This window comes from Podarcis tiliguerta, assembly GCF_965153285.1.
Source record: "Podarcis tiliguerta genome assembly, chromosome: Z".
In the NCBI taxonomy this organism is placed as follows: Eukaryota; Metazoa; Chordata; class Lepidosauria; order Squamata; family Lacertidae; genus Podarcis; species Podarcis tiliguerta.
Genome location: NC_139553.1, coordinates 4,217,226 through 4,244,527, shown reverse-complemented (window position 1 = coordinate 4,244,527; position 27,302 = coordinate 4,217,226). Strand labels below are relative to the sequence as shown.

The window sequence follows — 27,302 nt, the reverse complement described above, 5'->3', positions numbered from 1 at the left end:
TAAGGGGTTTTCTCAAGACTTTGGAGGGCAAGTGTTCTGTGTCCCATAGGAGTAGTGGCGGCGGCACTTTCTCTTCTTCTGATAGAAAATGCTCAGTGTGGGTGGGATGAAATATGGGGAGCGGGGAGTGTGAAATGTCCCTATTTTAATCTGTGGAATGTTGGAGGATATGTCGGTGCCCATGATGGATGGACAGCTGGCTGAGGGCAGAGTGTGGTTGGTGGAGGCAGTGCCACACTCACCCGTATGGACCAGCCTCCTCGGCCCAAGAACCCGATCCAATTTCTTCTCCTCATGCAATGGAACTCCCACGTGGCCCCCTGAAAGGCCATAAGACAAGATGACTGAACTGCCACCTCGGAAAGGAACCTCCGAGTGGTTCCGTGGTTTCTAGGGAGATTAGAAGGCACCTGGTCGTCACCAGCTTGTTTCTCTCAGAAGTGACTGTGCGACCCGTCCGTTTATCATGAGTTCCAAAAGTCAGGTATGTAGGAAACTTTCCCCCACTCGTTCACAAAAACCTGTGGTCCTTCCTCATACCCCTTGCTCCAGGTCACAAAGTTGACACTCATTGGAGCATTTGGAAGGCTAGGCTGCCCCACACCATAAAACATCCCAGTAATGGACTCGTATTCACATTCCCTTGCTTTGAACAAAATGAAAGGCTTGTTGGAGTCAGTCCACATCATTGGTGGGCTCATTTCCTGGTGATTGTGCAGAATCCACAAATCAATCCTTTAATACAGAACCTCGGGCCCAGTGGTCAAGTGTCGCCCTCCACACCTCTCTGCCTGGCCCTTAGAACTCTCCCTCAACCACACACCCCTCACTGGGCCTACAGTGCAGCCCAGGTGTTTTTGCCTGGCTGGAATATGTCCTTGAACTCTGAACATGCTTCTCAGTTGCCTGAATGGAGGATAGAGGTGTGTGGGCATAGAACCAAACCTACTGTACAAAAGGAATATTTACATTTGGTGCCCCGCCCATTTTTTGCCTTTGCCCCACCCACCACTGTCATGTGGCCCTCGGAATGTTGCCCAGAAGCAAATGCAGCCCTCAGGGTCCCCTAACACTCTTAATCCATGTTTCTTCCATCTCAGTGGAACACACTGCCAGGTCCTTTTAAAGGGCTCCCAGACAATTCTGCCTGTTTACTCAGAAGAAAGTCCCCCTGATCGCAATGGGGATTTACTCCCAGATAAGTGACAGTGTGTTCCCTAAAGCTTCCTGTCCCCTTCCTTGGAATGAGACCTCACGGCAATGCCATGTGCATATGGTATTTATTTGATGGCACAGGTATTGAGAAAGGACCCCTGGACAGTTAAGTCCAGTTGAAGGTGACTATGATGTGCGGTGCTCTTCCCAATCTGGTACCCTCCAGGTATGTCCCGGTTTCAAACAAACAAACAAATGTATTTTATACTAATATCAAGATACACAGAAGCTAATAAGGGATGTACGCAGTGCTACTACTTCCTTTTCAAGATAGGACCCACTGAAATAAAATACTGTGGGGCTACAGTAGTCCTGGCCGCCATTTTTAATGTGCCTGAGTTGAACTAACACTGGAGCCAATCCAGGCATTTCCTATAAGAGCCACTTTTCTGTGAGATAAATCCATTTACAACAATTGGCAGAGTATTTCCCTTTTTAATGGGGTTTAACCATTCCTGTTCACAACTTAGCAACTGAGAGGTTTTTGTTTTTAAATGAAAATGGCATCTGGGATTCATATATTTCATGAGCAAGTAAGTGCAAATGCATTTCAAGACATATGGTATGCTATCCACTGATAAAGAGTATCCACAATTTTCTAGGCCACTGTTGCTTCCTTACATTTCCAGTGATTGGTCTTGCATTTAGTCCTTCTGAGGACTGAATCTGGGATAAAATCAAGACAAACAATAGAATTCTGCATTGATCTACAGAGCTGGCACTTACAGGTGCCCCAGAAGACTCTGCGCTTGTGAGTAAAAAGACCTTGTAATGTGGCAGCAGCTACACTTCGGAACTCCCTGCCTGTTGACACCTGACAGGTTCTTTTGCTATATACTTTTCAGCACCTGCTTAAAACATTTTTGTTTAGGGAAGCTGATCCAGACACCTTGACATGCTTAATCTCTTTTACCATTGTGTGTGTGTGTGTGTGTGAGAGAGAGAGAGAGAGAGAGAGAGAGAGAGTTCCATTGTTTTAATTTTTTTAATTGATAAATTTAATATTTTTTGAAAACTGCGTAGAGGTTTTGCTGCATTCAAGTGGTGTGTGTGTGTGTGTATATGTATGTATGTATGTATGTATGTATGTATGTATGTATGTATATAGTTATGTATATAGTTAACTGAATAAATTCATTGGTACAATAACATTAGCAAAGGATGTTACATCTTGGGACTATCATTTGGCCAACAGTCTTACCAAAAAATCAGATAAGTGGTAAACCATGAACTCAGTCGTGATGTGGTGAATCAGATATTGCCAAGGAATTTATTCTTACCTTATATACCCTTCAAGCCCCAGAAAAATAACATTTGGAGATCCATAGATTGGAGAAAGCTATAGTGGATTTTCTTCAATTTATGATGTTTAAGGCAGCTTTACTTTCCTCAGAACAAGAGCGGCCACTGAGGAACTCACAAAAGCAGAGTCCACAGGCCCATAAGTTATACATGCTTATAGAAAGGCAAAACCCCACACATTCAGGGGCATAACTAGGGGTTGGCTAGGTTGCCCCCCACCAACAGCGCAGACCTAGGGGATGCAAAAATTGTACAGAAAGTGCCAGCGATTGCCAAGGGTGTAAGGGACTGGGGGGGGGGGCACTGTTAAATTGCCTTGGCAATGGCACAAGGGACTCTAGGCAAACTTCTGTACACATGCATATAAATTCACATTCTCAGAGGAAAAGCATGCCTGCATTATCAGAGCTGGTTGCCTGATTCAGCAGGAATAATTCAGTGTCTACCTTCTACAAAACTGGTCCAAGGCTGCATTCTTTTCCTGCACAAACATTCTTGACACATAAAGTGAGCAGATTATCCTAACAATATCCTTTCACACACACTTTTTTTTTTGCACCTCTTCACATGTAGGCTACCTGGCAATGTATACATCCATACGATCACCCGCTACAGCAGCTGTAACAGATTCTGGACCTGGGCCATTTGATAGAAACGAATCTCCAGCCCTTTTCTCCAAGCACTGAGCAACATTCAGCTGCACCACACTCTGTCAGACATCACCCAGTGAATATCAGCAGCGGGGGAGAAATCTGATTTGGTTTGCATTTAAACCATGCACTTTCTGAAACTATGCGAGACACAAAATTGCTTACAAAAATAAATATACTGGTAGAAAAATAAATATACTGGTAGAAATTCATGCTAAAAAGCTGGTGACCTTTCAGAATGAATCCATTTTGCATTACTTTCTATGGGTAACCACGCCTTGGTTTTGGAACGCTTTGGTTTTGGAACTGACTTCCAGAACGGATTAAGTATGAGAACTAAGGCACCATTGATTTTGCTGGGTTTGCTCTGAGTGTGACTTATTCTGATTCTACCCGCTTTGCCTCTCCCCATCCACTACTGACTCCTTCCTTCCTTCCTTCCTTCCTTCCTTCCTTCCTTCCTTCCTTCCTTCTTCTGCCTTCCCTTTTAGCACTGCGAGATCCTACCTAAAGGTAGAAGTCGGAGGTTTAACCCATTCCTGTACCGGATCCTCTGGAGAATCCGCCAGCAGTGGAACCTTTTGGGCTTCTTTGAAATCAACGAGGATCACCCGCTCTATCAGTTCACCAGTATGATAAAGAAGGGGCTCAGGGCGTCTGTCAATCATGCTATCCATAACCCAGTAACCACAGTGAGTTTGGGCTGCAGGATGTGGGGGGGCAGGTTCTACTCCCACCTGTGATGCCTCCTTGGCAACTGTGAAACAGGAGCCTTCTGGGCACAGGGATGGGCTGACTTTATGTTTGGGGGATCAACTTTTCCTCCCACTCCCCCTTGAACCCCAAGGTTGACCATCTGGAGCCAGGTGTAGAAGATTAAGAGGAGGCAGTAGCGGAGTGGGGGGGGGGAAACCAGGTGCAGAATCCTTTTTTAAAAAAATGATATTTATTAAGTGTTTAATAGTTACAAAAAGAAGAAAAAATAAAAAGAGAAAAAGAAACATTGAAAGTTTAACAAACAATACATCAAAAAGAAAAAGAAAAAACAATACCACAAAACAACAAGAAAAACCTAAAACATTTAAAAACACATCCAAATTTCATTTCATTATCTTTCATATGCTTGTTTCCTCGACTTCCTCGCACCTCCCTTTTTTGTATTCTAATTCAAATTAGCTAGTTCAACAAATCCTTTCCCTCTTTCTCAATTTTTGTTCTATAATTTATCCTAACACAGTTTAAATTTTCCACTTTAGCGCATTAACAATTAATATTCATGTAATTCTTAATAACACTTCTGCTAAAACCATGTAACTTCATTCCAATATTCTTCTAACATTCATTAATTTTGCAATATTTCTGTAAATATACTTTAAATTTTTTCCAATCTTCTTCCATCGACTCTTCTCCCTGGTCTTGGATTCTGCCAGTCATTTCCGCCATTTCCATATAGTCCATCAGCTTCATCTGCCATTCTTCCCGGGTGCCAGGTGCAGAATCCTGAGAGGGATTCAACTAGTCAGGGGTCAGTAACCTTTTCCAGCTGTGGGCCGGTCCACTGTCCCTCAGACCATGTGGTGGATTTTTTGAAAGAAAAAAATATGAACAAATTCCTATGTCCCACAAATAACCCAGAAATGCATTTTAAATAAAAGGACACATTCTACTCATGTAAAAACACGCTGATTCCTGGACCGTCCATGGGCCGGATTGAGAAGGTGATTGGGCCACATCTGGCCCATGGACCTCAGGTTGCCTACCCCTGAACTAGGTGCTCCTATGGCAGGCACTCTGCTGCGCTTCTGTTGCCTTCTGGAGACGCAGGGAGGGAAGCCACGCCCGGGCTGGGCCTGTGTGCTTTCTGGTCCTTCTCAGATGCCCCCATGCACCCAGCTCCTGGGCTGGCCAAGAGGTGAGGGCTTGCTTGCCCAGCCTGCGAGGTGTCGAGGATGGAGGTGGCAGGGCCAGGGGAACGCAAGGCACGAGTGGAAGCAGTGGTCGTGACCCAGTCCTCTGCTTCCACCGAGGGCGAGGAGGAGGCTACGGAAGAGGCTGAGTTGGGGTCGTTGTGTGCGGAGCGGTGGCACCTCCATTCAGTGGTCCTGGCGCTGGCCTTGCTGGCGGTGGGAGGCCATGGTTGGTGGGCAACAGCAGAATATGTGAGGACAGCAGCCCTCAGCTCTCCTACCACCACTCATGTGCTGCTTGGCCTGTCTGAGAGGGATAGAGGGGGAGGGCAGCAGCACCACCCACCAAGGAGGGAGAAAGCCTCTCCTCTCAGGTGCATGCCTCCACTCCAGCTGCCTAGTCCAAGGGGCGGGGCAGGTTGGGGGGGGGCGACAACACTTGTTCTGACCCAGGTCTGGCAACCCACACTATTAGGAAGGAGAGGGCAGAGAGGCCCACATCAGGGATGAAGAAGCTGTGGCCCCTCAGGTGTTGTTGGATTCCCAAGGTCCATTGGCCCTGGCCAATTGAGTTACAGTTACAAGGATGGTGGGAGTTACTACTACTAATATTTATACCCCGCCCATCTGGCTGGGTTTCCCCAGCCACTCTAGGTGGCTTCCAACAAAATATTAAAAATACAATAAAACATCAAATATTAAAAACTTCCCTAAACAGGGTTGCCTTCAGATGTTTTCTAAAGGTCAGGTAGTTGTTTATTTCCTTGACATCTGATGACAGGGCGTTCCACAGGGCAGGCACCACTACTGAGAAGGCCCTCTGCCTGGTTCTCTGTAACCTCGTAATGAGGGAACCACCATAAGGCCCTTAGCGCTGGACCTCAGTGTTTGGGCTGAATGATGATGGTGGAGACGCTCCTTCAGGTATACTGGGCCAGGGCTGTTTAGGGCTTTAAAGGTCAACACCAACACTTTGAATTGTGCCCGGAAATGTACTGGGAGCCAATGCAGATCTCTCAGGACCGGTGTTATGCGGTCTTGGCTGCCACCCCCAGTCACCAGTCTAGCTGCCGCATTCTGGATTAGTTGTAGTTTCCGGGTCACCTTCAAAGGTAGCCCCACATAAAGCGCATTGCAGTAGTCCAAGCGGGAGATAACTAGAGCATGCACCACTCTGGCGAGAGAAGAGGTGAAGAGTGGCAGGTTCCTCATTCTTGGTATGTATAGATGGTGCTATGTGAATCCGTGTGTGGAAAACCTCTGAGGCCTGAGGCCTAAATATCTCCCCCAGGCTTATCTATGTGGCTTTCACGACTATCCTGAGGCCACACCCCTCTTCCCCAAGTCACACTCCTTGCACCCTTTGCTTTGCACATTCATGGAGTGTTCCTGCCTCACTGGGATGCATCCTTGATCATGGCTCTTCCTTGCCTAGATATAGGATGGGGAAGGGTGTGTGAGTTTGGATGTAGAAACTAGCCTCCTGCACGTAAGATGTCTTCTTCACACAAAGAAGGGTGAGCAAACATTGCACGGTCCAGAGGTAGTATCAACATTTTTGCTTTGCCCAGTTTTGCCCCAGCCCCACTCACCTACTCACTGGCCCTTTGAAGGTTGCTCAGAAAGCAACAAGGCCCTTGAATTGAAGAAAGGCTCCCTGTCATTGGGCATGGAGTACATGTGGCCCTCCAGATGTTTTGGACTTCAACCCGCATCGCCTCAGGAAGCATGGTCAATGGACAGGGATGATGGGAGTTTCCTCTGAGCACACACTTGGCCTTGAATCTTTCCACCACCCTTCCCACCCTCTACTGCCACACCATTATGGTGCACCACATCTTCTGAGAGCCACTGACATAAATCATAAGATCCATAATAGAGACACATAAAATTAACAGCAACAACCCCGCATGCCATACCCCATAAACAACAACCCAGTGCAAGAGGCTGTTCAGCAGCCTCAGGATTTGAGAAATGCCTGAGAGATTCAAGTTTTTATTACATGTAAAGAGATGTATTTTATTTTATTTTCCAAAAAAAATTATTTGTTTTCTCATTTATCACATAAAAAAGAAGCAAGAAAAAAGAAAAACATTACAATACACAAAAACAAAGAAAAACACATAAAAAAGAATTTTTACTTCCAAATCCTAATTTTATTTCATTGATAACTGACTCCTCGAATCCCTTTAACTGAGTTTCATTATATCTCCTGTTTAGCAGTTCTCCAAATTCATATTTCTAATAATATTAACTTCTTTCATTTACTAACTTCTTTTCCTTTATTAATGTTTTAATCCTTAATATTTATTAACAACATGTTCTTATTCTACCCCTAAGCCTAATTATTACTTCCAATAAATTTCTCTTTCTCTTAAATTACAATATTTAGCCAAATATTCTTTAAAGTTCTTCCAATCCTCTTGTGTCTCCTCTTCTTTCTGGTCGTGGATTCTTCCAGTCAGGTCGGCCAGCTCCAAAAAGTCCACCATCTTCATCTGCCATTCTTCTATTGTTGGTATCTCTTGCGATTTCCAATTTTTGGCTAATAAAAGTCTTGCCGCTGTAGTGGCATAAAAAACAATCTAACATCTTTTTTGGGGCAATTCCAATCCTATTATTCCAAGTAGAAAGGCTTCTGGCTTTTAAAAAATGTAGTTTTCAATATTTTTTTCAACTCATTATATTTCTTTTCCCAGAAGTCTTTCACCTTAGGACACCTTAGTTTGTCAGTGTCCTTCAAGAAGGACACTGACAAACTGGAACGTGTCCAGAGGAGGGCAACCAAAATGGTCAAAGGCCTGGAAACGATGCCTTATGAGGAACGGCTAAGGGAGCTGGGCATGTTTAGCCTGGAGAAGAGGAGGTTAAGGGGTGATATGATAGCCATGTTCAAATATATCAAAGGATGTCACATAGAGGAGGGAGAAAGGTCGTTTTCTGCTGCTCCAGAGAAGCGGACACGGAGCAATGGATCCAAACTACAAGAAAGAAGATTCCACCTAAACATTAGGAAGAACTTCCTGACAGTAAGAGCTGTTCGACAGTGGAATTTGCTGCCAAGGAGTGTGGTGGAGTCTCCTTCTTTGGAGGTCTTTAAGCAGAGGCTTGACAACCATATGTCAGGAGTGCTCTGATGGTGGTTCCTGCTTGGCAGGGGGTTGGACTCGATGGCCCTTGTCTCTTCCAACTCTATGATTCTATGATTCTATGATTCTACGTCCACCACATATGATAATAAAGAGATGTATTTTATTGGTGACAAGCCTGTGAGGAATTTGCTGGGAAATCCTGAGGAAGTTGCTGGGAGTTCTGAGGACAAGAAGAGGGAAAGGGTGGGTGTTCTGACTCTCTTTCTCTCCGCAGGACGTCCTGAGGGAGGATCAGTTTAAGGCAGTCCTCAGACAGATGCACGAGGTAGGCATCCTTTGAAGGGTGGGGGTCCCCAAAGGAAACTTCCCAAGCACAAGTTGGGTTTGGGCTGGGCAGATCTGTACCAACATTCCAGATTCTCTCCACTCCTCCTTTTTCCAGCATTAGGTTCAGTTCTTCACATGAAAATTCATCAGCACCTGAGCACACATTTCTCCTTATTTATTTACTATTTCGTAACGTTTGTTGTGAAACCGCCCTGAGATCTACGGCTATAGGGAGGAATAGAAATTTAAAATACAAAACGCCTCAGAGCAGCATACAAAAAGAATGAAATTCAGGAATGAAATTAACAGTAAAAAAAGTTTTAGAAAGCTATTTATAACATTAAAAGTCAGCAATAAGGTAAACACAAATTGAAACACATGTCAGCATTATACATATCTGGGTAAGCAAGAATATATTTAGAAGGCACCAAAAGGAGTACAGTGAAGGTTGTCTGCCTGAAGTCAATAGGCAGGGAGTTCCAAAGTGTGGATGCTGCTAGATTAAAAGATAGATTTCTTAAAAATGCTGAATGAGTATTATGTGGCACATGTAACACTGCCAGTTCCAGAGACTGAATTAGACTGAAGTGAGCACGTGTGTCTATGTATGTAATTTACCCTAATAAACACATTTTATGCTAAGCAATTTCCTCCTAATATAACGTATGTTGTGTCTATTATCACTAATATGTGCATTTTAAGCACACTTTTAGTGTGCATTTTTTCTTGGCTGGAGAACTTAGCAATGGGCGATTTGGATGAGTCCACATTTTGAAGGTCTGCTGTGTTCCAGTTCCCACATATTGCTTTGAAAAGTGTGAAGCAGATATATTTGCCTTGAAATGGGAACTGAATCGAATCATTCCCTCCCTATCAGAGATTTTGCTCAGCTGTAAGGGCTTTCCACCAGAAGGGCAGCATTTTGGCCCCCTGAGCATTCTGGCCGCCCCTTTCTCTGCACTGACCTCAGTTCTGCTTCCCGGCAGGGCTTTGAGATGAGGACATACGCTGCTCCTGCTTTCACCCGGTTCCGAAAATTCCTTGGCATGGTGGATGTCGATTACCAACGGTCACTGACTTGTGACAGCTCATACTTGCAGTTCATCAGCAACTCTAAAAGCACGGCTGACTTCTTCCTCAGGTCAGAGAACTACCTTGTCCACAGCAAGAAAAGACACAAGTGAGACCTGCATTGAAGAGCTGCAGCGTGTCCTGCTGCTGTTCAGCATATCTCCCCTGCCCTGCTTCCCTGGCTTTTGGTTGCCCCTCCCCACAACAATCCGTGAGCCTTCCATGCACTCTGAGCATGCTCAGTTCTCACTGGACTACTTTGAGTCTGTCTCTTCACTGCCCTCACCCTCATTTAGGCTTCCCCCCCCCCCAAAGGGATTTTTTTTGGTACATCAGCAAACTCTGGGATTCTCCCAAGCCTGCTTGTGGATGGGTGGTTCTGTCCTAGAAGCATCAGCGCGCACACACACTGCACATTGGAAATACAGGGAATAATGTGAATATATTAATATGAATCTGCTTTTTGCTGTGTCAGACTCGCAGTCCATCCAGCCTAGCATTATTCTGACAGGATTCAATAGTGTAAATCAATAGCAAAGGTAAAAGTAAAGGGACCCCTGACCATTAGGTCCAGTTGCAGACGACTCTGGGGTTGCGGCGCTCATCTCGCTTTACTGGCCAAGGGAGCCGGCATACAGCTTCTGGGCCATGTGGCCAGCATGACTAAGCCGCTTCTGGTGAACCAGAGCAGCGCATGGAAATGCCGTTTACCTTCCCGCTGGAACGGTACCTATTTATCTACTTGCACGTTGACTTGCTTTCGAACTGTTAGGTTGGCAGGAGCAGGGACTGAGCAACGGGAGCTCACCCCGTCTCGGGGATTCAAACCGCCGATGTTCTGATCGGCAAGTCCTAGGCTCTGTGGTTTAGATCACAGCGCCACCCGCATCCCAAAATTAATAGTACAAACAGCTCATTTGTATAAAAAATGTTGCATTAATACATGGTTGTTGTTGGCATCCATCTCTCTCAGGTGACAATGGAGGAGTGCGCCTTTGGGGGTGAAGTCAAACCACTGGAGATTTACAGCGCCTGCTGTGGCCGTGGAGACTGATATGGGAGAGACATGTTTTGTTGCCTCTGGAGCAGGTGAAGGTGTCCAGGTGTGCTGCTGCAGATGCACCCGGGCATCTCTTCTCTGTGCTCCTCCCAGTGATCATTCCTCCACTTCTATGGAAGCACATGACCTGTCTGTCTCCAGGCACTGTGGTCGTCTGCAAGGAATTCCCACATGGCGGGGTGAATGTTGCCAGCCTTCATGTCCAGTTTGCACACATCTTTGCAATCAGGACTTGGTCTGGCCTGGTGCTTAAGCCAGCTCCCCGTAAATCAGTACCAATTCATTTTCCTTCTGACACACCCTCCCTCTCAGCAGCTGGGTTCTTAACCAGGATCCAAACTCTGGATTTGCTTTCTATGGGCAGGCCCAGGGTTGGTGGCGCTTCCTCAGGCTGCCTATAGCTGTGTCCCATTCAGCTGCATTCTCCACACTCATTTCCAGGTGGAGAATTTGTAGAGTTTCCCAGGGGGTCCAAAGGATGGGGAAAGGGTTCTCCTCCACTCACAGCTCTTTCCGCCCCACTCTCTGTCCTCTTCTCATCCTTCATCTGCTCTGGTGGCCCCTGCCACTCATGCAAGGCTGGACAGTGGGTTGGCTGGGGCATAGAATCATAGAAGTGTTGAGTAGGAAGGGGCCACGAGTGTCATCTAGTCCAACCCCCTAGAATGCAGGAGTCTTTTGCTCAGTGTGGGGCTTGAACCCATCAAAAGCAACACGGTGGCCAGAAACAATTACAATGTGAAAAACTTTACAGAATAATTCAGAACATCAAAACTAATAAACTGAAGTCTCTGAAAGTCCTTCAATGAATCATAATCGCACGAACACTGTTCCACAGTATTTTTCATTCTCATGTATATTATATCTATTCAAAAAAAAGATTGGTTAATGAAGAAATTACATATCTTTCTACTTACGAGTGTTGAACTAATTGGCTGGTGAAGAATTCAACGAAATAGTAGTTGTTATCCGGAAACACTGTTCAGCAGAGTTCAGAGTTGGACATCAGAATTGGACATTTGCTGATTATACAAAGCTTCACAGCTTGCTCTCTGCCGGGTAAAGTCTGGCACCGTGATTCATTTATGGACTTTCAGAGACTTCAGTTTGTTGGTTTTGATGTTTTGACTTATTCCATAAAGTTTTTCACATTGTAATTGTTTCTGGCCATCGTGTTGCTTTTGATATTGCTGACTCATATTTTGCAACACAGGTGTGTGTGTGTGTTTGAACGCAGGTGTCTGAACTGGGCCAAGGCTGCCTTAAGCAGCCATCTCTCACTAATGAAGGTGTTTCTCTGGGCACTTTCTATGATCAAGTTGCTATGAAATGTACCATACTTTAAAATTTAGCCTCTATAAGTTCTTTATGCACTTTATAGTACAGTGGTACTTCTGGTTACGAACTTAGTTCATTCCGGAGGTCCATTCTTAACCCGAAACTGTTCTTAACCTGAGGTACCACTTTAGCTCATGGGGGGCCTCCCGCTGCCGCCGGGCCGCCAGCGTGTGATTTCCGTTCTCATCCTGGGGCAAAATTCTCAACCCGAGGTACTACTTCCAGGTTAGCAGAGTCTGTAACCCGAAGTGTCTGTAACCTGAAGCATTTGTAAACCAAGGTCCCACTGTATATATTTATGAATTCCTATGCATTTTATGTTGGAGCTGTTAGAATGCAGCCAGTGGCAGATCTATGGGTCTCACACTTCAGTGGCATCCTGTGCACTGCTAAAATTCCACCTCTTGTGCTCCATTCTAAGTCATAGTTGCAACATCCCTTGTGGTGCCCCAGACTCCCTACTCTGTGCAACCAAACCAGTTGTGCTTCCCAGATCTGCCTCTTATGCAACTCAATTTGCATTCATACTGGATGAGATTTGCGCAAGGACAAAGCAGATAGAGAGTAGTACCTCCAAACTTCCTAGACTGTCTTTCAATCTAAACTAACATGTGCTGACCTTTCCTATACAGTGGTACCTTGCTTCTCAAATGGATTAGTTGCCGAACAAATTGGCTCCTGAACACTGCAAACCCAGAAGTGTTCCAGTTTGCAAAGTTTTTTTCCCCGGGAGCTGAACGTCTGACATGGCTTCTGCTTGAGTGCAAGAAGCTCCTGCAGCCAATCAGAAGCTGCGCTTTGGTTTTCGAACGGTTTGGGGGGTCGAACAAACTCCCGGAATGGATTATGTTCGAGAACCAAGGTATGACTGTACAGTACAGTGGTACCTTGGGTTACAGACGCTTCAGGTACAGACTCCGCTAACCCAGAAATAGTACCTCGGATTAAGAACTTCGCTTCAGGATGAGAACAGAAATCGCACTGCTGTGGTGCGGTGGCAGCGGGAAGCCCCATTAGCTAAAGTGGTACCTCAGGTGAAGAATGAATTAAATTCTTAACCCGAGGTACCAGTGTATTACTAGCTTGCTGCTCTTAGGGTCTTAGGGTTGTTGACCCTACCCTGTTCCTTCCGAAGCAGAGAGGATCCATCTTCCTTTCTCTCTCCTGCTGAGATCAGAGAGCAAGCTCTGCTCCTTTGCAGCTTGTTAGCTGGAGTAGGAACTATTTACTATCCAATATGTATTTCTTATAATAAACTAAGTTTACCACACTCAGTGTGATTGTTTCACCACTAGATCGCGTTCAGCAACATGTATTCAGTATACAGCCAGCTTCCAAGCTGTGCGCTAACTCTACTAAAAATTGCATGCATTTAACATTTTTAGCCTCTCCACATGTGCTATCTATGAATCACTGTTTATGAATGATATATATTGCAAATAAAGAAAAGCAAAACAACAAAAATTTATGGACTTTGTTAATTCTTCTACCATTTGATACAGTTCTTGCCAGGCAGTTACTGCTGGTTATATTATCACTGGCATGCAATCACATTGGAATGTTAATTACATTTTGCAATAATTGTTCTATTTTAATGGTTGATAGTTTGCTATATGATGACTTTGAAATGTTATGGTGTTCGTATAAACAACCTGAGTTATTTGTTGGATTGTTGGGGGGGGGTTGGGGGGGTGTTCTTTTGAACTCATTGAACCCAACAGTCATCTAGTCCATGCAGTTATTTCATATTTGAGCTTTGTTGTAATGATGTATTGATTTGCAGTTTTGTTCTGTTGAAAGCTGATTTGGGCATACTTGCATGAGAAAGTGATATGTAAATTTAAACATATAAGTGAATTTCTGCTTCCCTCCCCGTCTTAAACAGCAATGATAAGCGCTTCTTCCTGAAGACTCAGAGTAAGCAAGAAATCCAATTTCTTCTCACGAACCTAGCCAAGTATCTTGAGCACATGGAGAGATATCCTCACTCCATCCTCGTCAAATTCCTGGGTAAGACATGCTTGTAGAACATGAATGAAAACAAGCCTTAAAAGTCAGCAGCAGTAATAGGTTTCTTATGATCAGGCCAAATCCTTTGGCTGTGATGTGTGTTTCTCCCTTCCTTCCAACAGGTGTCCACAGTATTATCGTCCCTCGGGAAAAGAAGGTAAGGTTTTATGTGAGCTATTGAATGTAGCCTTTTTAGGCTCGAGTGAGAAGAGCTTTGCGCCCGGGAAAGGGAAGTGGGAGTCAACAGACACTCAAGGAATAGTTTCAGAGGAAAAAGCTTTACAGTGGTACCTCGCAAGACGAATGCCTCGCAAGACGAAAAACTCGCAAGACGAAAGAGTTTTTTGGGTTGCTTCGCAAGACGAATTTCCCTATGGGCTTGCTTCGCAAGACGAAAAACATCTTGCGCCTTTTTCTTAAAACCGTCAATGCATTCCTATGGGAAACCGTCAATGCATTTCCTATGGGAAACCGTGCTTCGCAAGATGAAAAATTCACAAGACGAAAAAACTCACAGAACGAATTAATTTCGTCTTGTGAGGCACCACTGTATTTCTACCATCCGGGCTGGTAGAAGGAGCAAGTGTGATAACTCACAAACAAGCACGGGTTCACAGTCATTTGCACAGAGCATATATTCCCCTCCCCTTTCTCCTCCTCCTCATGAGTCCTGCCCCATGTTGAGTGAGTTTCCTGAGCATGAACAGAAAGCTCCTGTCTTTGGGACTCTTTTGGACTCTTCCCAGGAAAGCGGGGTAGAAGCCTAGGGGGTGGGTCGAGGAGCCTTGCGGTTCAGCGTGTTCAAGATGTGTTACAACCAAATGAGATAAGAGTCAGTTCTCAGGCCTGAGTATTCTTGGCAATGACAGCCTATTCATTAGCTTTTTGAAGCCTTCTCGTACTGATAAAGAATAACATTTTGCCTTTGCCACAGCATCTTGTGAGAAAACAGAGGAAAACTAGCTGTGGATTTTTAGAAGAGAGAAAAGGAATTTTGGACAGTTTGAGGCCTGGTTGGGGGGGTGACTTTGGGCCTAGGTGGGGTCACCTGTCCTCACCTCCTTCAGTTAATATACAGTACCTGCGAGGAGATTTTGCAGGGCTTCAAAGCTCCCTTACTGGAATATTTCTGCTGGGGCTCCAGCCTTGAAATGAGCTAGTTAGGGGGCTCAAACAGGGCAGTTCACTCGCCCCCCAGGGCATTTTGTTACCATACACTCCAACATTTCTCTGATGAAAATAGGGACATCCCATTCCATGATGATATTTTTACTATTATACCCCACACATCTTATTGGGTTGCCCCAACATTGGGCAGCTTCCAACATAATAAAACATTAAACATTTTTTTTTAAAAAAACTTCCCTATACAGAATTCCCTTCAGAAGGCTCGGGGGTCTGATCACTCCATACCCTCCAACATTTCTCCAATGAAAAGCAGGACATTCCGGGATCACATCAGAATTTGGGATGGCTTCTCTAAATCAGGGACACTTGGAGGGTCTGTGTTGCAGCTTCTGCACACCTCCCTCTTGTTCCTCAATATCCCTGTTTTGGAGACAATCCTGTTCGCACTCAAACACTTGAGTTTGCTGTTAGAGGGAATGTTAGATAATTGCCACAACAGAAACATCTATAAATAAGGCCTGGAGAGGGGGCGGCGGCTATGTAATCACCCCTCCTCTCCTAGCCCCCTCATTTTTATTTTGAAAAGCCTGAGGTGTTGTACCCAGTGCTAGCCCTGCTCAGAGTAGACCCATCGAAACTGCCAAGCATGGCTTACGTAGGCCCATTAATTCCAATGGTTCTACTCTGAACTTATTTGGCTACAAGCCATTATGTTTATTATCTAACTTGGGAAGAACGGGCACCTACATTTGCTTGTTTTCTTGTCCTCATCTCACTTTTTGCAGAGCCTGTCTTGCTTTTTGGAGTTTTTTTATTTAATGTCATCCAGAGATTTTCAGGTGCTGTACAAAAAAATAAAATAAAAAAATATTTTTTAAAAAACTGAACACATTTTTAGGGGCCTTGTATGCATCACAGCATTACAGCAGCAAACCCTGAAAATGAGGGGTGGGAAATAGTTTTTTAATGGACAAACTTTAAAAGCTTTGTGAGGCACAAAAAAAAAAAAAAGACTTTGGCATCACAGTTGGGGAAGTCAATAATTTTTTATTACCAAAAGAAAAAACACCTTTTTAAAAATCATTTTTCCTCTTAGAAAAGACAGACTTGGGGAGTCTTTGGAGACCCACTTTTTTTGAGGGGGGCAGGCTGAATATGATCACCACCCATGGCTTAAACCCCACCCCCCTACTGTAGGTGCTTTATTTAAAATAACAACAATGCTTAGTAGCATTCAGAAGTTGTTGTTGTTTACTCACTGTTCACCCTCAGATCCCAGGGCAGGTTAAAATGATTGAAACACAATATTAAAAATAGTTTACAAGAAGTTGAAATTACAGAAGTAAAGTGCGTCCTAAAAATATACATCTTAAGTGTCAAAAGCCAGGGTCAAGAGGTGGGTCTTAGGGCTCCTTCCCATCCCCACCCATTGAGGAAGGCCCTTACCTTCTACCCATCTTTCTGTCTTAGCATTAAAGGTAAAGGGACCCCTGACCATTAGGTCCAGTCATGGCCGACTCTGGGGTTGCAGCACTCATCTCGCTTTACTGGCCGAGGGAGCCGGCGTACAGCTTCTGGGTCATGTGGCCAGCATGACTAAGCCGCTTCTGGCAAACCAGAGCAGCGCACGGAAACGCCGTTTACCTTCCTGCCGGAGTGGTACCTATTTATCTACTTGCACTTTGACATGCTTTCGAACTGCTAGGTTGACAGGAGCAGGGACCGAGCAACGGGAGCTCACCCCATCACGGGGATTCGAACCGCTGACCTTCCAATCGGCAAGCCCTAGGCTCAGTGGTTTAACCCACAGCGCCACCCACGTCCCATCTTAGCATTAAGCATCCTGTAAACGTCCTATGGGAGGGATTGCAGACTGCCATGAGTACTGCATGCTTGAACGGTCTGAGCCCTGGACTGACCTGCTGCTGTTTTCTGCTTGTGCCTCTAGAGATACTTCATCATCATGCAGAGTATCTTCTACCCTCACGATAAGATTGTCGAGCGGTGAGTTCCTTGCATGGTTTGAGAGGAATGGCACCATTTTTAGCTGGGGGGTGGATCTGAGTTGACGATAGAGGCCTTCCTCCACTCCTGGGTCCAATAATAATAATAATAATAATAATAATAATAATAATAATAATAATTTATACCCCGCCCTTCCCGGTTCAAAAACCGGGCTCAGGGCGGCTAACAACAAATTTAAAACACTTAATTGTAAAAGCAGCATAAAATACAGTATAAAAACATGAATAACAATAAAATTCAAAATTTAGAATCAATTTAGGGGAAATAAGCATTAGATAATCACCAGGGCTAGCTGACTGAATTGGCCCTACTTAGGCCAGCGAGGAGGCCAGGAGAGAATTAGCTATGGGGTCTCAGAACAGGTAATCTTCATAAATGGGAGGGGGAGGGAAGAGAAGGGAAATAAAAGATCAGGCTGAATTCAAATTAAAGGCCAGGTGGAATAGCTGTGTCTTACAGGCCCGATGGAAGCAGGTTAAATCCGGAAGGGCCCCAGTCTCAAGGGACAGAGCATTCCACCAGGTTGGAGCTATCACTGAGAAGGCCCTGGCCCTGGTGGAGGATAGTCTGACTTCCTTAGGACCCAGGACCTCTAAACTATGGGTATTCGTGGACTTTAAGGTCCTCTGCGGGGCATACCAGGAGAGGCGGTCCCATAAATACGAGGGCCCTAAGCCACAAAAGGCTTTAAAGGTCAAGACCAGCACCTTGAACCTGACCCTATACTCCACCGGGAGCCAGTGCAACTGGTAAAGCACTGGGTGAATATGCTCCCATGGCAGGGACCTCGTGAGGAGCCTCGCTGCAGCATTTTGCACCCGCTGGAGTTTCTGGGACAGTTTCAAGGGCAGCCCCTTGTAGAGCGAATTACAGTAGTCAAGCTAGACTTCCTTATTCCCCTGGGAGTAAGCCCCGTTGAACAAAGGGAGGGGGTTTACTTCTGGAGGAACGTGCACAGGGTTGTGCTGTGGAGGAAGACCTTATTCCCTATCAAATTCAAAGACTGGGCTCTTTGAAGCAAGGCTTACCATCCCTCTCCCTGACATGTTAGGTTTCTGTGTGCAGGGATTTATTGTTTTCGTTTCTAGCAAGTATGAATTCCCACAGCTTAGATGCAGGTACCTGGCCTCAGCAAGACCTGGGCCCAACTGCACACACCCAGGGACATGTCTGGTGTGCACCCCCCCCCCCGCGAAGTTGTGTGTTGCCAGGGAATGAGAGGAGGTGTAGCAGAGAAGCAAGAGAAGTTTGTCCATTGTCACCAAATCTTGAGTCTCCTTCATAAACCTCTGAGGGACCCTAGCATTGCTCGGACTGCAGATTGGAAGCCACTGTTCTCACTATAAAAATTGTTCTCTGGCCTGCTACTCTGAAGGGAAGTGGGTTGCTGAAAGAACAACAGAGCCCTGAAAGCAAGTTGGGAGTGTTGATCCAGCAGGCCCAGGTTCGAATCCCTGCTCAGCCAGGAAGCTCACTGGGGTGGTCTTGGGTGTCAACATCTCTGACCTACCTCAGGGGGGTGTTGTTGCTGGGATGCCCCAGGCCTTCTTGGACGACATGTGAGGGAATGAAGACCACCTCTCTGGCACTCACCAGCCCTCCTTTTTCCTCGCAGGTATGATATTAAAGGATGTGACGTGGGCCGCTGGACAGATCCGGCCCCGAAGGGCAGCGAAATCATTGTGGTTTTTAAGGATCTAAACTTTGCTGATAAGACCATTTGCCTTGGTAGGTCTCGCCACCCCCCACCCCACCTGAAGGAGATGTGGACCTTCCTGGCCCCCGTCCCTACAAAAGTCACACTTTGTGCTAAAGCAGGGGAGGCAGTCCAGGGGTGTGTGTTATTTCGCTGTTTATTTATTTATAAATAAATCAACTGCTTAATATTTATTTTTGCACAAGAAAACAGCATCAGCAGGATGTTGAACTAGATGTTTTGCTCAGATGACAGCAAATTTGCTGCTCTATACATTCTTGGGCACCTAACCACAATATTGGTAAAATATATAAAAGGATGTCACATAGAGGAGGGAGAAAGGTTGTTTTCTGCTGCTCCAGAGAAGCGGACACGGAGCAATGGATCCAAACTACAAGAAAGAAGATTCCACCTAAACATTAGGAAGAACTTCCTGACAGTAAGAGCTGTTCGACAGTGGAATTTGCTGCCAAGGAGTGTGGTGGAGTCTCCTTCTTTGGAGGTCTTTAAGCAGAGGCTTGACAACCATATGTCAGGAGTGCTCTGATGGTGGTTCCTGCTTGGCAGGGGGTTGGACTCGATGGCCCTTGTGGTCTCTTCCAACTCTATGATTCTATGATTCTATGACTATTTTGTTGGCATCCATTTCTGCCTTAAAGGCGGGGTCAAGGGTATATGTGTGCGCGTACAGGCAACATTTCAGCGCAAGTAATCCAAGGAATCTCTGGGGAATCTACACTTTCTGCAAAAAATAAAACCCAGCCAAAGTAGTGAAAATCTGTTCTCTCCCACATTGTTCAGGCATTCTACAGAATAGCTGTGTGTGTAAAACAACAACGGGTGTCTTAGGCAGAAAGTGCAAATATCAGGGATTCTGTAGCGCACCCGTGCATCCGCAAAGAGTTGTCATTGCAGCCTGTTGCCACAGAGCAATTACCGGTAGTTATTTTAGAATGTTGCTTATAGGAGTGAGGCCTTGTCCGCATATATAACATCTCTTCTCAGAGATCTGCACTGGTTGCTGATCTGCGACCAGGCCAGGTTCAAGGGGCTGCTATTAGTATACAAAACCCTTAACCCCTTGGGACCAGTTTACCTACATGTGCCCACCTGGCTGCTTCAATGGACAAAACTGGTACTGCTACAGATGCCACATGGTACCCATTCCATACCTGTAAGAGCTGCAGTGTGGCAGCCCCTGCACTTCGGAACTCCCTGCCTATTGAGATCAATCATGTGTCTTCATTGAACTCTTTCTGATGCCTGCTAAAATAATTCATATTTAGACGAGATGCTTAGATGTGCTGGAGGGAGTTTTAATCTATTCTGGTATTCACTTTTTCAACATTTAATGTACTGTAAGTTTTTCCTGATTTTTTGGATTTATCTTTCTGTAAACGGCTTTGATGTTCCTTACAATCTGGTAGCGTATACATTTTATGAAATAAGTAAGGTAAAGGTACCCCTGCCCGTATGGGCCAGTCGTGTCCGACTCTAGGGTTGTGCGCCCATCTCACTTAAGAGACCGGGGGCCAGCGCTGTCCGGAGACACTTCCGGGTCATGTGGCCAGCGTGACAAAGCTGCATCTGGCGAGCCAGCACAGCACACGGAAACGCTGTTTACCTTCCCGCTGGTAAGCGGTCCCTATTTATCTACTTGCACCCGGGGGTGCTTTCGAACTGCTAGGTTGGCAGGCGCTGGGACCGAGCAACGGGAGCGCACCCCGCCACGGGGATTCAAACCGCCGACTTTCGATCGGCAAGTCCTAGGCACTGAGGCTTTTACCCACAGCGCCACCCGCGTCCCATGAAATAAGTAAAGTAAAGGTAAAGGTACCCCTGCCCGTACGGGCCAGTCTTGACAGACTCTAGGGTTGTGCGCCCATCTCACTCAAGAGGCCGGGGGCTAGCGCTGTCCGGAGACACTTCCGGGTCATGTGGCCAGCGTGACATCGCTGCTCTGGCGAGCCAGAGCTGCACATGGAAACGCCGTTTACCTTCCCGCTAGTAAGCGGTCCCTATTTATCTACTTGCACCCGGGAGTGCTTTCAAACTGCTAGGTTGGCAGGCGCTGGGACCGAACAACGGGAGCGCATCCTGCTGCGGGGATTCGAACCACCGACCTTTTGATCGGCAAGCCCTAGACGCTGAGGCTTTTACCCACAGCGCCACCCACGTCCCTGAAATAAGTAAATAATCTTAAATAAATGGCAACATGTAAATCCACAATCTCCGAAATGAAAGCTACTGTCCCTCCAGACTGATGTTTTTGTGTGGAGGGGGCCGTATTCTGCAATATGCTATATAGATGCAATAATAGTGCAGCTTTCTTATGGACTGTCCACACAAACATCATTCTGCTTTATCAGCTGCTTTGCAATGCTTCCCCAGGGTTACCACATTATTGCCACCTGGGGGTGCACTCTTGTGTTGTAGCTCAGCAAAAGCAGGACAAAATTCCTCTAATGAAGGCTGCTCCGAGTTGGGAGAGGTCTCGGAGGCCAAAGAGTTTGCTTTTCTGCTCAGTACAGGGGATCTTGCAACCTCTTCACCCCTGACTGGCCGAATATGCCCGTCTCTCATCCATGCAGGTCCACAGCGTGCCTGGATGCTGACTCAGCTTGAGCTGGACACACAATTCCTGAAGGATTTGGGCGTGATAGACTACAGCCTTCTGGTGGGCTTGCAGCCCCTTCATGAGGACGAGAGGCTCCTGAGCCACGCACTTGCCAACATCATTGCCAGAAGCATGTGAGGCCCTACGGTGGGGTTGTTGCTATTGTTGGTGGGGGGTATGTGTCATAGGGGAAGCCAGTTTGGCGGGGCCCTTACTTTCTCCCTACCCTCTACCAGCCAACTCAATGTTCTACAAGCCCTGAAAGCTCCCAGGTGCTTCTCACACCACCTCCACACACACACACACACACACAGTCAGAATGATGCTTGGTAATTTGGGAGAGTTTGTACTTATTGGAAAAATAAAGAAATTATTTATGCGGTGGGACAAAACCATTTGAGCACTTTTTCAGAATAATAATAATACTAATAATGAATGAATGAAAACTTAATGATAGTGCATCAAGATGAACTACTCAGTCCACATATTTTCCAAGAATATCTCTAAATATGAAACAGTCCTTGTCATCCAGTCAAACTGTTTCTCCATCATTCTCCAGTAGCAGAAACTTCTCACCAACTTTTAAACTAACTGGATGAGTGTCTCCCTCCTTGCCTTTAGAGCCTGTTCCAATTGCCATAACAGTGGCTTGTAGAATCACAATGCCTCCTTTGTTACAGTCTCAGCTGCACACCTTTCAACCAATACACGGTCAAAGAGGGGAAGAATTTTTTTCATTGCCTGCTTTGCCATGGTACACACTTGCAAGGCCCCCTGTTCTGGCTACCTGCTCCCTCTGCAAGAACTTGAGATTTTTTTAAAAATAAAACATTTTCTTTTAATTTACAAACTTGTATACCCCTGCATACAAGTCTGCATGTCCTCCTGTATGTGTGGAGGAGAACATATGCAGTATACTATAATAAATATGAATTACAGTGGTGCCCCGCAAGACGAATGCCTCGCAAGACGGAAAACCCGCTAGATGAAAGGGTTTTCCGTTTTGGAGGTGCTTCGCAGGACGAATTTGCTATGGGCTTGCGATTCCTGGGGGTTTTTTTCCGCTCCCCACCCCCTTTTTCTAAGGCACTAAGCTGCTAATAGCCTTTTAGCAGCTAATCCGCTAATCCCTTAAGCCTTTAATAGCCGCTAAACCGCTAATAGCGCTAATCCGGTAATGGGCTTGCTTCGCAAGACAAAAAAACCGCTAGACGAAGAGACTCACGGAACGGATTCTTTTCGTCTTGCGAGGCACCACTGTACCGGTATTTATTCTATACTATCTTATTTATGGATGGCCCCCAAAATCTCTTCCCAGTTGCTCCATGTGTGAAAGGCATAGCAGGGCACTATTGCTGCAGTCAGTGACTTGTTGCAGACATTTTTGCAGGTCACTGATGCAATAATATTGCAATTGTGGTGGACCGTCCACATGTCATTTTGCTTTCTAAGTTGTTCTGTGATGCTTCCCCTGTGTTACTATATTATTGTTGGCCAGAGGGGCTCTCTTGAGCTCTTAAGTGCAACTTAAGTGGGACAACTCCCCCTCCCCATAACATTTAGATGGAATTAGGGGAGTGCAACTGGTTTGGTCACACTGGCACAAAGCCTTGTGGGCCCCGCAGGGGGCACCACAACTATGATGTTTAATGGACGTCAAGAGGCGTGGGGGCACTGAATTTTGGCATCATACAGGGCTCCCCTGAAATTTGAGACACCATGGTCCACCACGAAATAACACTTGTGGTATTAAAAAGTTACCTGGTTTCAGCTGGAAGTTAGGGGGGGCTGGTTGGAAATGTAGGAGTATGTCTGCCTTGAAAGCTTTGCAGGCACAAACAGTACTGAATACAGTATTGCATACAACTGTCATGAATCGACAAAAAAGGGCATCTGAAAGGAACCACTATACAAACAGGATGTTGGACTGAATGGGCCTTCGCCTGACCCAGCAAGGCTCTTCAAATGCGCTTATGTTCCCCTGACAGGTCGATTGACACGAACAGTGATCACCAGAACCAGAACTTTGGGAACGCCTTGCTGGAGTCTCACCCGTCTCATGGCTGTTCTTCTAGTGTGGACCAGTTCTACAAGCTCTCTCCCGAAAGCAGGTACACCATCCAGAACATGCTGGCGCTGTACCTGAAGAGGAAAGCAAACGTAGACAAGGAGGCAGACTCTTCTAGGGGAAGCGAGACCTTCATGCAGGAAGTCTTGGCTCCTTACGTGCTCCATGGGATCAGCTTCGACCCGAACGCCCAGTGTCCTGTTGGAACAGAGGAGGGTGGGCATCCCCAAACCTTCAGCCATCTGGCGGAGTCACTCTTCCACCTTGCCCAGAACAGGCGGCTCCTTCCCAACACGCGGAATGCCTTGCACGTGATCGATGGGCCTGACTATCGCTATTACATAGGTATCGTTGACCTGTTCACAGTCTACAACTTCCGCAAGAAGATGGAGCATTTCTGGAAGACCCTTCGGTTCCGCGATAAAAGTTTCTCCACAGTTGGCCCCGTCTATTATGCTAGGAGGCTTCGCAAATGGGTACAAGACCATACCGCATGAACACAGGGAGGGGGGCAGTTGCAGGAGGGCTGAGGGAAACATCCCCAGACTGTCCCCAGAGTCTTGTCCCCTACATGCCTTGCAGAGAAAACAACAAGTACACAAGAACAAGCTTTGAAGTGACTGCTCCAGGGACTTGGAGGTCGTTGTGGAAACTTTTTGGTGTCCAGGGATGGGAACAACATCTGCAGGAAACTAAAATTCCCCTGTATCCCGGTAGCTGGGTTATGTTACAGGGCCAGAAGGGAACAGGTTTTTCTGCAGGAGTGGTGTGTATTTTTGTGAGGGTGGGGAGACGTGTGTCTTGAAGAGCTGAGACACTGCAACTGCTGGGATTTAGATATGAATCCTGGACATTGTAAACATCATTGCTGCATCCTGGATATGAGGGTGGTGACAATACAGGAATCTACAAAAGTGTTTGTGTGTGTTTCTGCATCCCAGCTTGTTATTGAGCATAGTTATACAGAGGCATTAAGGAGGCCAGGTGGAGTTAAAGGGGAGGGGAGAAGAGACATCAGACATGCAGCGACAGCAACCCACTGATGGCAAACGATTAAAAAATAAATAGCTATACGCATACTTTGTTTTCCCTTCAAGAAGCTGACAAGAAAGTTGCACTGATATTCATTAAAATTGGGAATATTTTTTGGGAAACACTTTCAGTAATACGGAATAAAGCATCTCATAAAAAAAAAAATACCAAATCTTAGCAGAATTCCCAGGAGAGTTCTTAATAAGTGAAGAATCAACCTCTCCCCCACTCACAACACCCCAATCTGTGAGCAGTGCGAAATCCCAGGGGTTCTTGGTGCTCAACCAGGGCTCATGTTTCTTTTTGGAAACGAGGCACAGCGGAGACAGTGCTGTCTTTAGGATATATGGTTTATTTATACCTATATACAAGCTAAGCCTATGATGGAGGGGTTCATGGCATTAACACCCCAAAAGGGTCTTTCTTCTCTCGTAACTGCAGTCTTGGATCCATACAGATACCAACCACTGCTCTGCCTCTCTGGCTTTCCAGCTTGACGCTTTTCTTCTTTATGACATCTCATCACTTTCAACTCTAAATTCTGGCTTTATCTTTCATCAGAAAGCCAGCCTGGCTTATATTTTAACACATGCTGGATCCAGGGATTAGAGGGATCTGGAAACCCATGTTAACACCCCGAACACATAATACAAACTGGAATGCAAAAGGTCATGATCAACAGGCTCTATTCCTCTAGGTCCACACAGAGACAACAGTTCATTTGCATATTGTCCTCCAGCAGTACAAAAGGCATCGCACTGAAATGGGTGGGCACAAATGCTCTCCTATATTTGTTTTCTCACTCTGTGAATACACACATAATTTTTATTAAATTTTGTTTTGCAATTTAAAAAACTCCTTTTACATCCTTAAGATGGCCATGACTTCCCTTCTTGTCTTTCCATGGTTCATTTTACAAATCATAAATCCCTGCATATTCTACAAAAACTATACCAATCAGTATTCCATTATTGCAGCCATCAAACCTTATTTACACTGTTGGGTTTATCTTAACTCTGCCAGCGTTTTCAGCTGTACACAATTATTTCCCATATATTCAATAAATATATGCTCTCCTATATTTGAAGACAGTTAATGCATGCAGTTATGGAGCTCCAACTATTCCATAATTTTGAGAACTGTTAAGGCAGTGGTCCTCAAAGTGTGAGGATGGCAAGTATAGCAGGAAGGTTCAATCAAAGAAACATTTAAACATTTCAGTGTATTTTGATAACAAAGGATAAATATATTCAAAGGAGATATATATATATATATATATATATATATATATATCACATTTGATAACAAAGGATATCTTTTCAAAAGGAGAGCAAAAGCTCCATGTAATTTTGAGTACAATCCTGGTTGTATTTCCAATGTATTATCATTAAAAACTTTGCGCAAGCAAATTTTTATTCTGAAAGTGTGGGCCAAAGGAAAAAGTTTGAGAAACCACTGTATTGAGTAATTGAGAAAAGGAGTTGTGTGAGGAATCTAACCCTCCAGATGATGACGGACTGCAATTCTTTTCATCCTTGGCTCATTGGCCATTCTGGCTAGGGCTGGTGGGATAGCAAGTTTTTGAGCTGGGAAAGAATGGGGGATGGGGAAAGGGAGAACAAGGACAGGAGAACAAGCAGTGCATTTGTTTGAAACAAGACTTGGGAACATCTGTGGCCCTCCAAGTAATGTTTGACTCCAGCTCCCAGCCAGTGGAGCCAAAGGCTAGAGATGATGGGAACTGGAATCACAACCACATTGCAAGGGCTACTGGTTTTCCATCCCTGCTGTAGATCTAAGTCATGGGTTAGGCAGACTAAGGCCCAGGGCCAGATTTGGCCCAATCGCCTTCTAAATCTGGCCCGCGAACGGTCCGGGAATCAGTGCATTTTTACATGAGTAGAATGTGTCCTTTTCTTTAAAATGCATCTCTGGGTTATTTGTGGGGCCTGCCTGGTGTTTTTACACGAGTAGAATGTGTGCTTTTGTTTAAAATGCATCTCTGGGTTATTTTGGGGGCATAGAAATTCGTTCATTTTTTCCCTTGCAAAATATAGTCCGCCGCAACGCCCCCTGCAAGGTCTGAGCGATAGTGGATCGGCCCCCTGCTGAAAAAGTTTGCTGACCCCTGATCTAAATCTAGTAAACAGATTTGGACCTTCTTTAAGCAAACAAACAAACTGCCTAAAAGTTCAGGAAATAAACTCAGCCTAAAAGTCTGAAGGGGATGCGGGTGGCACTTTGGGTTAAACCACAGAGCCTAGGACTTGCCGATCAGAAGGTCGGCGGTTCGAATCCCTGTGACGCGGTGAGCTCCCGTTGCTCGGTCCCTGCTCCTGCCAACCTAGCAGTTCAAAAGCACCTCAAAGTGCAAGTAGATAAATAGGTACCACTCTGGCGGGAAGGTAAACGGCATTTCCATGCGCTGCTCTGGTTGGCCAGAAGCAGCTTAGTCATGCTGGCCACTTGACCCGGAAGCTGTACACCGGCTCCCTCAGTCAATAAAGCGAGATGAGCGCGGCAACCGCAGAGTCGGCCATGACTGGACCTAATGGTCAGGGGTCCCTTTACCTTTACCTAAAAGTCTTAAGAAGCTGCTTTATAATTGAGTCAGACCTTTGGTTCATCTTTCCTGGGGTTGATAGGCAGCAGCTCTCCAGGACCACAGTGAGGGAATCTTTCCCAGCCCTACCTGCAGATCCTGGTGGCTGAACCTGGAATCTTCTGTGTGCAAAGCAGATCCTCTAACAATGACCTCAAAATC

General features: G+C 45.6%; 1 protein-coding gene and 1 pseudogene across 2 annotated transcripts; one reads left to right on the top strand and one right to left on the bottom strand.

Annotated features, from left to right (window-relative positions):
- The first annotated feature begins 385 nt into the window (after nt 1–385).
- On the top strand, nt 386–24,423 carry PIP5KL1 (phosphatidylinositol-4-phosphate 5-kinase like 1). Its single transcript, XM_083423112.1, has 10 exons — nt 386–484; nt 3,659–3,859; nt 8,441–8,491; nt 9,480–9,634; nt 13,848–13,972; nt 14,095–14,129; nt 17,049–17,104; nt 18,741–18,853; nt 21,413–21,572; nt 23,427–24,423. Exons 1-10 carry the CDS (start codon nt 467–469, stop codon nt 24,001–24,003), a joined length of 1,491 nt encoding a protein of 496 aa, XP_083279238.1. The 5' UTR covers nt 386–466; the 3' UTR covers nt 24,004–24,423.
- Nucleotides 21,757–22,369, bottom strand: LOC310669334 (10 kDa heat shock protein, mitochondrial-like; annotated as a pseudogene). Its single transcript has one exon. The product of its transcript is annotated as a 10 kDa heat shock protein, mitochondrial-like (transcript).
- Nucleotides 24,424–27,302: the final 2,879 nt, after the last annotated feature.

Coding starts and splice junctions, on each gene's coding strand:
- PIP5KL1 (XM_083423112.1), top strand. Junction 8,492..9,479: donor TCCTCAGACAGATGCACGAG/GTAGGCATCCTT, acceptor GCTTCCCGGCAG/GGCTTTGAGATGAGGACATA. Junction 14,130..17,048: donor TCGTCCCTCGGGAAAAGAAG/GTAAGGTTTTAT, acceptor TTGTGCCTCTAG/AGATACTTCATCATCATGCA.